Source organism: Orbicella faveolata, unplaced genomic scaffold, assembly GCF_042242905.1.
Source record: "Orbicella faveolata isolate gen_17 unplaced genomic scaffold, um_ofav_v1 contig_37, whole genome shotgun sequence".
NCBI classification, from domain to species: Eukaryota; Metazoa; Cnidaria; class Anthozoa; order Scleractinia; family Merulinidae; genus Orbicella; species Orbicella faveolata.
The window spans coordinates 2086375-2099662 of record NW_028301566.1 but is presented as its reverse complement, the minus strand read 5'-3'; the positions used below and the strand labels follow the sequence as shown (position 1 = coordinate 2099662).

The following is a 13288-nucleotide window of genomic DNA, read 5'->3' as shown; positions in this document are numbered from 1 at the left end:
TCGTTATTAGTAATATCGGATATCTACTAAGAACTTGCCTGATCCTGCAAACCATGTCTGGCCTTGTTGAGCTGATCTTTAAGCTGAGCTATTTGTTTCTCCAGTCCACTCATGTCTGCAGCATGTTCTGCTTTTTCTCTTTCAAGCTTTAAAAACACAACTCGACTTAGCGACAAACAATATCACTTCAGAAAAAGTTACAAGGAAACGCACTTCATCCCAGCATGTACAAGGACTGCTCGTATGCTTGTAATTGTTAACCGACTAACTGTTGCAACAGCCAGCTATATGTATAATACCCAGAACAAGCTGACGGTATAACCTTTGGCAGACACCCATCGAAGGCATTAGTTCTACTGTTAGTCGAACAATGCAAAAGAAGGGAAACAGTTGGGCCTCAGCTGCAGGAAGGTATTGTCTACAGTCGGGAAGAGAGAGCTCGCCCGCTCACCACACCAGCGCACAATTACTGCACAATCAAGCCAACTCTAGCTGTTTGGCAAATTGGCGAACAACTATCAATGAGTCGAAAGAGCAAGTGAGAAAACAGGTGTACACCAGCAAGGTAACTGTTATGTATGTAATTAAGATATATACCTCATCTTCTAATCTCTCCTGCCTTCCTAGCTTGTCTTTTAGTTTCTTCAGTTCTTCTGTCATTTTCTTTAACTTGGCGTCCCTGTCTTCTTTGTCTCCAGCAAGCTGGAGAGAAAAACAAACCAGCCGCAATCTCATCAGTATTATGGGTTGAACATTGTACTACTAAGTGCAACCACTTCAGTTTTATGGACCCAAAGCGACTGATATTAAACATCTGAGCGAAACAATCAATGCGAAGCACAACGAATCGACATTAACTCCAATCTCAAGTGAGCCCGCGGTTTCCGTACACCCAGATGACCAGTGCTCACGAGGTTGGTTGACTGGAATAGTTTCGATTTTATTACGCTAATTTACACAATCACCTTCCATGGAAAGAGAGGAATTATTAGTCATTTCTTCGCCTGCCAGTGTTTTACCTGTGAAGCTCTATCTCTTGCTTGCTTCAAAGCTCTCTCGGCATCTTGTAGTCTGGCCTGCAAACCTTCCAGTTCTCCATCAGGCTGTTAATAGATACAATTCAATAATCGAGCAAACATTTATTCACAACGAACAATCAAGAAACTTGCCCCAGTTTATCTTCACAACATGTTTACTCCTAGAGTTAATTCATACGGAGTATCTTCGGAATACAAATCAGACATTAAATCATTGCTGAAATTGAACTGATTTCCTCGAGTGTACCTTTCTATAGCTTTAGTAGCATTTCCTTCCAGAAAAAATCCACAGAAGACTTGAGAGTAGCTAGTTATTTGCATGTATTTGGGCCTCTATCAATGGATGGTTCCCTGTATCGAACTATCACACCGAAAATATGTAACCAGCTAAACGAACTTTCCTTCAACACATTTCATCATGTTTTACTATGTAATATAGTTTTGTTATCTTCATAAAACAAATTAATTAACCATAATCCTGAGACTACCTCTTTGTACACAGTGCAGGATATTTATAGTTCTTGTTAGAGCGATAAAAAGGATTACAAACTTGTTTTCGTCGCTCTCTTTCCAGATCTCTCATTAGGTCCAGGTACTTCCGATGAAGGTCAGCTAGAGCTCGTCCCAGGTCATCCTGATCATTGAACGGTTCACGGACAGCAGATCGTTTCTTATTGATGTCATTCTTTAACTCGCCCAGTCTCTCCAGTACCTCTTCTTTGTCTAGCAAGTTCTCTAAGTTGCTCAGTTCGTCCTCTGCGTCGTTCAGTCGCTGAGCGAGAGAGGCATTGTCCGCCTTCAGGGAAAAAATGTTATACTCAGTAATAAGACAAGTAATATGACACAGAAATTTATCGTTTTCACACCTCAGTTCAAAGCAGTGTCCGGTTTATAACAAAAAAGCTTGATCAAAAAAAAATTTCTGATCCAGGAGAAAACAATTAGACATTGATAAAGTTTCTGTTATTGTTACTGTTCCTGGTGCGTCTGAATCCATTCTTCAGTGTCCTCTGCTGATGTCTAAGCGGCAGTGGCGGACCTAAGGAAGGGGCCCCGGAGGCCGGGGTCCCCCTTATTTTGTGCTAAAAAAAAATTAATAATAAAATCGTAAAAGAAAGAAAAGCCGGCAGGGTGAGCGAACCCCCCGCTAGCTCAAGGTCTGGATCCGCCACTGAGCGGCGCACAATTTCAAACAGAAACAAGCAAAATGTACTGTACTTGTGATTCATTGCGGTTTCTATAAAACGCAGAATTGATCATTTTCTGTTACTGTTTCGTAGACGACAATTTAGACCGAAATGTAGCCAGAAGTAAAACGCACCTGCAGAGTCATTATATTGGTTGAGATGTCATTACATCTTTTTTTAACTCTCTTCTCAATGTTATATCCTGTAACATACCGTAAGACTATCAACCTGTGCAGCCAGCTCTTTAACTTCTCTATCTTTGTTTCCAGCATTCCTTGCAGCTTGTAAAGCTTTGTCAACTTTCTCTTGTTCCTTTCTTAATCTCTCATCTGCCGCTCTGCGGTCATCCTTCAATGAATAAACCAACAGTGCATTTCTTAACATCTATTGAACCCATGCTAATCTCAAATTGTACCGAACTTAAATGGTACTCCGGGGAGATCCGAGATGAGAATGCCGCGCCTAGAAATTCACTAACACTCAGTACTGAAAGCAAAATTATTGACCTGTAGTTGTTGTTTTAGTTTATTAAGAGCATTCTGCAGTCTGGCGACTTCAGCTTCAGCTTCCTTCAGTCTGTTTTTTGCCTCAGCAAATGCTGGTTCCAGAGCTGACCCTTGGGTTGCCTGTGCCTCCATATTGGACAAGCGCCGCCGCAGCGCTTCACAGTTCTTTCTCTCTCGTTCCAAAGCATCTTCGTTCACTGAATAGGAAGAATGGACACTTGTTTACAAACACTGACTAAAGTTACAAAAGCTTTCGAGTGTATCAATGCTATTAGGTAAGTGATAAGAGTTTTAAACCATTTTAATATATATTTCTTTATTAAAATGAACATCAAAAAATTTAGAAATACGTGTTTTTGGCTGAATATTTCAGAGATAAAAAGCTTTCAAGCTTATAGACATTTCGATTTTCAGAATTTTTACCAATGTCACTGGCATTATGTATTTGTTTTTGGTACCTTTGTTGTCTTTAGATTTGATTGATTCGGAAAAATGTTGTAACAGCAGAATAAAATAAAAAAGACACCTTCATACTTGCAGCCCTATCACACTCACTATTGTGACGTGTTTTGGAAACTGTTTTGAAAACAGTCAAAAGTCTTTGTGCTAAATGATTGGGACCACAGTTACTTCACGAAACCTTCTGTTTTAAACCCAGCATTAATTTTTGTAAGCCAGCAGGGTCATCCTTGTTAAAAACTCACATTTCAGTTGTTGTTGTAGTTTGGCGATAGTGTCCTTGAGCTGTTTGTTACCAGCCGTCTGAGCCTGCATGTCTTTTAACCGCTGACCTAACGCGTCCTTTTCATGTTGAAGTTGATTGATCTGTCTCGCTTGCTGCGCCACTTGCTGTTTCATGGAGTTTAAGTTATTATTCAAATCGTCTATGATATTCTTTAGTTCTTCTTTCAATTTATCTTGGTCGCCGTTTGCGTTTCCTGTGTAAGGACACAATCGAGAAAAAACAATGAAGACATCCAAAACTCTTGTATTCAGCCTAACGATATAAAAAAACTCTAAGATATACGGTTATTCATAGTACTTCGGCGATCTGCGTTCAAAAATAATTTGTAAAAAAACTCAATTTTTTACCACAACTTTCGTTACTTGGCAAATACAGCAACAACATGTCTGGACCGGATTAAACCTCTTTTTTGATCTTTGCCCAGCCCCACCCCTTTCCGTTTTCGCGTGTGTAACCCACGAACCGGGTTAATAAATTCGCTATGTTTGCGATCTCGACGAACTAGAGGTTCTATAGACAGACTAAAATATACAGTAAAAGTGTTTTTCACAGAATATTTTGTAGAGTTTTAGATCAGGCGACGTCACAACTGCAGGCCAGAAAATAAAACATGAAAACGTCCCTGAAAAGGCGTAACACTGAATTAAAAAAATCACAGTAATCCCGAATTAGCTTAGTCAAGGTTTAAGCAACCAGGCCCTGATTGTTTAGTTGCCCCTTGTTCAAACATTCTTTCGTTAACATGCAATGCTTCATTATTTAGCCGAGCCTTTAAGCCCTGGTCAAACGGCGGAAGATAGGTTATGATAGTTGAAGCTTAAGGTCCCGTGAAACAACCATTCACTATCGTCGACTATTATCAACTGCAGTTGAACCCCGCTATTTCAACTTTCAGGGGAATCGAAAAATAGTTTGAAATAGCCGATAGTAAATGAGTGAAGGGCAAATCCACGGAAGATGGTTTTGAGTTCGAAAAAACGGGGAATTCGAAAAACCGAGTTGGAAATAGCGGGGTCCAACAGTATCATTGACTTTCAGCTTGTTTAAATTCTGCATGATGACCTATGATACTATTCTTTTTCCGTTTAACCACACTCATAATGCAGAGTTCGCGATCATGTTTTTTTGGTCAGCTGTTTTCCCAAAAATCGGTAGCCTCGACGCAGGTGAAAACTATCAAGGAATTCCTGCAAGCTAGGACGGCACTCACAGAATTAGACTAATGCTGCTTCAAATAGCCGCCCAATTTAAACAGCACTTGTACCCAGAACTGGTCGCTAGCAAATCACTTACTCAGTGCAGCTAACTGTGTTTCTAGTTCCCTGACAGCAGCCATCTCTTCTTGCAATCTTTCCTTTGCTCTGTCATGATCTTGTTTGAGCTTTCCATACTCATTCCTCAACTCAAGCAACTGCTGCTCTTTAGCTGCCAAGCGAGCTTGCAGATGGGTCTAAGAAAAGCGAATCTGCTCATAAGAAACATCATGAAGACCATGCAGATGCTACTCACAAACTATAAACAGGAGATGTAGGTACATACAAGTCTTTGGCGCACATTAGCATGTCATAGGGTTGTATTCCTGATGGCCTGATGTAATCAGGTCCCTTATAGGTACATACATAGGCAGGGACATTAGGGGGAGTATTCCTGATGTTACCCTCCTGGGTACATACATAGGTGGGGTCATTAGGGGGGATATTCCTGATGGCCTGCTGTTATTAGGACCCTTCTAGGTACACTGTACATACATAGGTAGGGTCATTAGGGGGAATATTCCTGATGGCCTGCTGTTATTAGGACCCTTCTAGGTACACTGTACATACATAGGTAGGGTCATTGGGGGGAATATTCCTGATGGCCTGCTGTTATTAGGACCCTTCTAGGTACACTGTACATACATAGGCAGGATCATTAGGGGGAATATTCCTGATGGCCTGCTGTTATTAGGACCCTTCTAGGTACACTGTACATACATAGGTAGGGTCATTAGGGGGAATATTCCTGATGGCCTGCTGTTATTAGGACCCTTCTAGGTACACTGTACATACATAGGCAGGATCATTAGGGGGAATATTCCTGATGGCCTGCTGTTATTAGGACCCTTCTAGGTACACTGTACATACATAGGCAGGATCATTAGGGGGAATATTCCTGATGGCCTGCTGTTATTAGGACCCTTCTAGGTACACTGTACATACATAGGCAGGGTCATTAGGGGGAGTATTCCTAATGGTCTGTCTAAGTTTCTCTGCTTCAGCCTCTCTTTTAGCCAAATCATCATAAATGCTCTTCATTCTTGTCTCCAATTCCTTTGCAACTTCCTGTAGTTTTCTTATCTGAAAAGCAAAAATGCTCAACTTCTGTTAAACCAGTAGATGGTAAGTTAAGTCAGTTTGTTGATGTTGAGCTTTATTTGATTTTGGTTTGAAATTTCATATACTAGTTGATTTTATTTTTGTTTGCTCCTGTTAACAATGATCAATTTGATAGATTTAAGACAAAAGACAAATGCGTTGAAGAACGTGGAAGAAAAAATTGAAACTAAACCATCAGGCTTTATAGGTATTTAATTTTTTAAATATTTATTCAGAAGTTTACTATTACTATTATCATTATTATTATCATTATTAGTAGTATTAGTATCGGTATTGGTATTAAATTTTTTCGGCAAATGACAAAAGACAAATTTATAAGGGTTATAAAGAATGAGTGTAATTTGTAATTCGTTTGTAAGTTAGTATTTCCCTGACATATATATTGTCCTAAGAATTTTTACAGTTGTAATTTTTTATAAGCCACTAATAAACACTATTACTATTATTGCTATTGGTATTGGTATTTTTTTTTTTTAAATTTTGTTTTTAAAAAAAGAGGAGTGTTTATTGTGATAAAAACTAGAGCTAAGCTTTACAAAATGCTATAATATTTACATAATTTGATGTGTGTTAAACCTGTAAATCATGTTTCCATATCTAATCATGATATCATGGTTACTACAACTAATACTAATACTACTATCATCATCATAACATTAATTAACATATTCCATACAAATTGGTATATACAAGGTAAAAGTAAGTAAAAGAAATAAACTATTAAAACCTATTTCAACAGTGTTTACATAATGGCTCCCTCCTGGGTTTCAACGTCAATATCGGTATATTACAAGGTAAAAGTAAATAAAAAAAATAAACTATTAAAACCTATTTCAACAGTGTTTACATAATGGCTCCCTCCTAGGTTTCAACGTCAATATCAATGTTCTTAAAGTCACAAAAGGCTTTCCTTCTAGCTCTTGAACCTCTTAGGCAGATTAGTGCGGATCTTAGTAAAGCAAAGGATGGTATTGGTATTGGTATTATTATTATCATAATTATTAGTGTCATTGTGGGTGATTTTCTCTCGCAGCATCCGAGTCCAAACCATGGACTTTGGGAAGCAAAGAGGGTTTCTACTTGATGGAGAGGACCCGCCTGAGAAGGTGGGTGGTAGAAAGGAGAGTTATTATTATTATTATTATTAAATATTATTATTATTGTATTATTATTATTATTATTAAATATTATTATTATATTATTATTATTATTATTATTATTATTATTATCATTATTATTATTATTCAGAAGTTAGTGTGAAGCCAATCCAGCAGTCAGGTTAAATCACTCACATAATTCTTCTTGTCTGCAATGGCATCGATGAGTTTCCTTTCCTCTTCTCCCAACAGATGAGCCTGCAGAGACTAAAGATGTTTCATTAGGCTTCTAGCTAACAGCTGTATTCACTAGACCAATTATCAGCCACTATTTGAGAGCAGAAAGATCATACTCATTATCATGAGAGCAGCAGGTGGCAAGTCTAATCTGCAGTCAGTTAACATGGAACAGCTTTCAAATATTACCATAATGATTATTGAATGCGATTTTTGGCTCACATTGTGGCAAATGTAATCTGCTACATACAAGTCATGTAATATATAAAACACACCACATGTCATTTGTTTAATTATAACTTCAGGAGTAAATCATCAAAAACTGGAATACAAACTTCAGCAAGGGCTTGCTTTCAAGTGTGCAGTTTAGTACAAGCACGTATATGTCCAATAACCATAAAGTCAAGTCAATTTGTCTGGATGTCAATGAAATGGAAATGTTCCATAGTCACCTTGATAGTGATTGGATCAATAACACAGTATTGCCCAGTGCCCATTGTCTCCTAAATAATTATTTCCACTTGTAAAACAGGTATGAAGGGTGATAAAACAAAGTCATATGATCAACATGTGTAGAAAAAGAGTTCATGTCCATTTCAATTAGAAAAAAAAAACATGCACATAACCTGATCATCAATAGCTTGTTGAATTTGTTCAAGTTTATGCGCAGCATCTTGCAGCTGAGCTTTTCTTCTGGTCAACTGGTCAGTCAACTGGGCAAGAACATCTTCAGCTGCCGATTAAATGAATTAACAATGGACCATCAATATTATACAATCTCAATTAAATTGGTGTTAAAGTTAATTCCTCCATCACCAGTATCCTCCTGGTTAGCATTAATTAATATGCTGTACATTTTCCCTGACTTTCCTTCCAAAGCAGATTTAAAATGTCAATTTTCCCTGACTCAAAATAAAATTCCTTGACTTTTCCCTGACCTTGAAGAATTTGTTTTTGCTGACCTCTTCCTGACCTGTGGCAACCCTGTCACAGATGAAAAGTAAAATACTCCCAGTGATGGCAAAGAACTAAAGCCAATCAGAGATGTAATGCTCCATAAGGGGCAGCATCTGCCTTATTTCACTGGCTGAAAGGGAACTTGAATCCAGTTGACATTTCACATGAAAACAGAGATTTGGGTAAACTTTGGAGCTGCCAATGAAAAACTACCTGAGCTTTTTAATGAGCTGGCTTAGTGTTTTCTTACCTACATCCCTGAGCAATCATCAACTGAGGTAGTTGGCATAACCATTTTGATATTGTCTAAAAGAGGTCTAATTCAATTTGATGCCTATGCATGTAACTGCACTACATTGTTACCTTGCTGAATTGCTCTCTCCTTGTCTCGTAAATCAAGAATCAGTGAATCATGTATTTCCTGTTGAACCTGTCTATTTTGCTCGTCATACTTATCACTCGGTCTTGACCCTATTGTTGTCACTTGAGCATGCTGTTTGCCACCCATAATGTTTGATTTCCTGGAAAATTTGTTAAGCTTAAACCTGGCCTTTCCAATGTATGGGCTCTCATCTTCTTCTCCATCTCCAAACTACAAGAACAAGAAATAAGATCATAATAAACTATGGGAAAAACCAACCATGAGGACCAAAATCAGAATAGTAGATTCAAAGCATGTTTGGTACTGGAATAGGCTCAATTTCCAGCCACTGTTCGGGAAACAGGTCCGCGCTCCTTCCCCAAATCCCCGAGTTCTCCTCAGGGAGGAACAAAGACTGGACGCAAGAGAGCAGCAGAAATCGAGCCTAGTACTGGAACTACTGCATTTGTATGCAGTAATGGCAGAGCTCCTGCAGCCCAAAGGGATGCCAAGCGGAGCCCCATACTCATATACTGTAGGAAAGAAAAGGAAACCCATGAGTTGATTTTCTCATGATTATCATGGCTAGTGGTATTGCTTGTGGGCGTATACACACGACGGCAATGGTGACGACGATGGAGTCACGCAACATGGCAGCCATACTCCAAATAATAGGTTGACAGAGACATGCAGCCTTGGTTTACCGTGTACTTCTTTGATATTGGACATCCATGTTATGACCAGTTGACACCTGTCAAAACAAGGTATCTGCTGACCAGTATCAAGTGACCATAATGCGGGCTCAAGTTTACAGGTCATCGAGGTCACGTGTTTTTACCAAGTTGACCACTGACCAAGTGCTAATTTTTGATTGAATCACAGGCTCATGTCAGCTTAACTTGTTGAAAACAGGGCAGGATTGTTCAGAAGCCGGTTAACGCTAACCCAGGATTAAAAGTTAACCAAATTATAACTTTTTCTTCTATACAAATGTTTTTTTGTTGCTTTGTTTTGTGTATATGGTGATTATTAAAACTCAAAACAGAAGACCAAACAATATACAGAAAACCTCACTGCAAAGTTACATGAAATCAAAATTCTACCTTTTCCTGGGTTAGCTTAATCGGGCTCTGAACAACCCGGCTCAAGAGCTATACTTTTAGGCTGGCCTAAATCTATATGTTAAAGAGTGGCCCTTATAAGCTTGCAAATTCCCAATTACAATATCCCAAAAACAACAACCTCTTGAAACTCTCCTCATTAACAAAATTATATTGAATATCTACAATCAAAATGAAACTATTTTTTACCATGTGCTTAAAAAAGACAGACTCACTTCTACTCCATCAGGTGGTGGCAACATTCCAAGATGTTCAAACTTGGCATCCAATTTATAAAATGCAAGCTCCTGCTCCAATTTGAACTGCTTTTCACAAGCTTTGGAAAGTTCTGATGTCTTACTTGCCAACTGACAATATAAAATGAACACACTTCAGCCGTTGTTACTACATGTGCATCAATTACTACATGAATTAAAAACAACATCTGCAATCTGGTAATTAAATTGTCAGTAAACTCTTCCACAATTAAAATATTAAACAATTTCTCTGTTTTAGTACCAATTCTTCCTTGGCTTCCAGCTGTAGGTGAAGTTCTTTAATCTTCTGAGACTGATCCACACTCTGTGTTTGCTGCTCAGAATTTAGCTTTTTGAGTTGTTGTAACTCCTCCAGTGCTTGGCAGTTTTCTTCTAGTAACACTTCATACTCCTTTTTCAGGCGATTTATTTCAGCCTCCAGTCTTCTAACCTCCTCTGGGTGAACAAGAAAGTTACTTGCATGAAGAAAGTAAAAGACAAGTTTAATGCATATCACAAAAAGAATACAAAATTATTGTCATTCCATTTTCACTTTGAACAGAGTCAGGTCTTGAGTTTATGAACTGCACGTGGGTCTAATGTTACGTCAATGAAGTGTCACAATCAATGGGTGACCTTCCATAATAAATATTTCTAAAATGCAGATTCTTCAAAACTCTGTAAGTAACCAAAGATCAAGAAAAAATACTGTATGTGACTAGCAGATATTTCCCTGAGGCAGCAAAATATTTACTGTACACATGCAAAGTGAGATCTGTCAATCATACAGACTTTTTTGGTAATTGAATTAAAGTCATTCATAGAAAAAACATTGCTAGGCCTGCATCGCTGTGAAGAATTACATTGTACCTTGAGCAAACCGTTTGTCTGCCATCTGCCTCTCCTCAACAGAAATCTCTTTGCCATCCAAACAATTCAGAGATCTCAACTGAAAGATGACAAACAGCTGACTGTGTTCCAGGCTTGCCATAGGATTGCCGTCCATGGAAAAATTACTCAGATCTTGCAGAGGTCTCAGTTTCGTGACCTCAATGTGCTATTGAATGATATTAAAGATATTATTAGTCAACAACCTTTTTATTGCAAGACATTTTAAAAAAACACAGAAGGCCTGCAATGCATACAGAGAGCTACACATAATTTATAATCATCATGAGTCAGAATTCTTGATGCAATGTGGTAAGTATGGAAGACAATGAGCCTTGGAAAAGGAAAAAGGGTCCTTTAAAATGGCTTGGCACGTCTCTCTCTGCTAATTATACAATCAAATGAGGGCAGACAAACATTAAAATTCAGCCCACTTCACACAAGGAATGGGTTAACTCTGCAGATTACAACTGCAGTGTCGTATCTTCATGTGATCAGACAACCAGTCTAAATGTTTTTTGTTTTTTTTAGCTGCAGAATAGAAATGGTCTGTGAACAGCACTGAATTTCAACCTATGTCAATGGATGGCTGCTCTTGATACTGCAAGTGCTTTATTTGTAATTTTGATTGATTGAAATACTTCGTGTACTTACGCTGCCAATTCTGTTGTGTGCAATGTGAAAGGCCTGGAGTTCCTTCAGTTTCTTGAAAACTGGAGCAGGCAGAGTTTCAATCAAGTTTCCATTAAGATTTAAGACAGTTAAATGCACAAGACAGTCAAGGCCTTCTATCTTTGGAATGCAGTTGTTAGCTAAGTGAAGTTCCCTCAACTGTGTCATATCATCCAGTTTTTCTATCTTCTCAATCATGTGGTTATTCAAATTTAGGTGAAGAAGCTTTTTCAGATTCTCCAAGTTTTCAATATACTGGAAGAAAACAGTGAAAATGCAAGGTTACTATCCTTAAGTGAGAAAACACTGATGTTTGCCATTTCATCAAGTGATAAATAATAAAACTTGCAGTGGCAAGGATGAGCTTTGCATCCTGCTGTATCTAGCTAAAACAGCAATAAACAATTAACACGGATTGAAATGATTGTATATGTAACAATGTTACTGAATCAGATACAGACTTTGAATTATTTACCTTAATTTTCTTTTTAAGCTCCTTTCCTAATGTTACATGTAGAGATGTTATTTGAGCTATGTTCTCCTGTCTAGTCAGTCTCCTGATCAGATTTTCTGTTAAGTAAGCAACCCCAGACTTGGATGGGCTTGTCACATCTCTAGTTGGAGGTTCATCGGAATCTAAAAATGAATGTTCATTGTTGTCTTACAGATATTACTAATTCACATCTGATACCAACAAAATTTGAAATTTAAGAACAGGGGAGATCATAACAGTCTTTTGCGTACGACTTAGGCAGCCTGAAAATTCAGGATTCCAGCTCTCAGTATGACTTCTGTGATAATGGTGCAGTGCTCTACCAGCTGAGCGATCAAACCAACTAGAAGCTGATTATGTTGTGAACTCATGCTATACCCATGGATGGTGAAGATATAGACGCACATATATGCATGATCATATATGGATAAACTTAAAGTGATTATGATAGCAAAGATCATTAAGCAGTTTTGTATGATATTGATCACTCCTGAAATGCACCAAGAAACATCCATGTCAATAAGCCCCCGCCCAACAGGGTCTTAAATTGTGAACTGTTTTAAAAAATATCGATATTTTCACCCACAGCAGGTTACCTTGGTTTGAGCCCATGAACTGCACTGGAAATTCCAGTCTGGACACATTCTTTCTCTTAAAAGTTTAAACTTTTTAACCACCCATCCCACACCCCTTCCACTAGAGAATTTTCAACAATGAAGCATATCGATCTGAGTGATATTCAGGCTAACCTATATTTCCATTGTCAAGTGCTAACCATAAACGGGTTATTCAGACTAATTGGAGTGAAAGTCTGTACTCCAGTTGGCCTGAATAGCCTTCCCATTACTTGAATATCACTCTGGTTAGCTTGAATATCACTTAGGTTAGTCTGAATAATGCTCCAGATTGCCTGTTTACAGTTGGCTCTCAATGAGAGACTGCAGTCTGCAGACTGCAGACTGCAGACCGGGTGTAAAAATGCAGATTGAGCCCTGGTAACATGCAGACTGTAGACTAGGGGTAAATCACAGACTGCAGACTACAGACTTTTCAAGTATATATCGTGTTATTTCCATTATCAAGTACTAACTGTAAATGGGATTATTCAGGCTAATTGGAGTGAAAGTCTGCACTCCAGTTAGCCGGAATAGCGCTCCAGTTAGCTTGAGTATCACTCTGGTCAGCCTGAGTATCACCCAGGTTAACCTGAATAATGCTCCAGTTTGCTTGTTTACAGTTAGCTCTCAATGAGAGAAATAGTAACACAATTTTGTTAAAAAGTTTGCAGTCTACATGTACATTGTACCCTTGGTTTGCCGTCTGCATTTTACCCTCAGTCTGCATTCTACCCCTGGTCTGCAGTCTGCAGTCTACAG

At 38.4% G+C, this 13288-nt stretch overlaps 1 protein-coding gene across 3 annotated transcripts in view; it reads right to left on the bottom strand.

Annotated features, from left to right (window-relative positions):
• The window catches only part of LOC110062472 (uncharacterized), a 38688-nt gene that overhangs the window by 24246 nt on the left and 1154 nt on the right, over window positions 1-13288 (bottom strand). For 2 of the 3 annotated variants that reach the window (XM_089275757.1, XM_089275758.1), the window contains exons 2-18: window positions 11895-12055; window positions 11402-11674; window positions 10730-10916; window positions 10122-10315; window positions 9839-9970; window positions 8505-8733; window positions 7811-7917; window positions 7143-7214; window positions 5674-5811; window positions 4769-4925; window positions 3435-3668; window positions 2731-2927; window positions 2438-2572; window positions 1588-1833; window positions 1020-1103; window positions 598-702; window positions 39-146 (exon numbers count right to left, since the gene is read on the bottom strand). In XM_089275757.1, the coding sequence (XP_089131883.1) occupies window positions 39-146; window positions 598-702; window positions 1020-1103; window positions 1588-1833; window positions 2438-2572; window positions 2731-2927; window positions 3435-3668; window positions 4769-4925; window positions 5674-5811; window positions 7143-7214; window positions 7811-7917; window positions 8505-8733; window positions 9839-9970; window positions 10122-10315; window positions 10730-10916; window positions 11402-11674; window positions 11895-12055 (2759 nt within the window). The remainder of the gene's footprint in view (window positions 1-38; window positions 147-597; window positions 703-1019; window positions 1104-1587; window positions 1834-2437; window positions 2573-2730; window positions 2928-3434; window positions 3669-4768; window positions 4926-5673; window positions 5812-7142; window positions 7215-7810; window positions 7918-8504; window positions 8734-9838; window positions 9971-10121; window positions 10316-10729; window positions 10917-11401; window positions 11675-11894; window positions 12056-13288) is intronic. The other variant, XM_089275759.1, reaches the window with a different exon arrangement.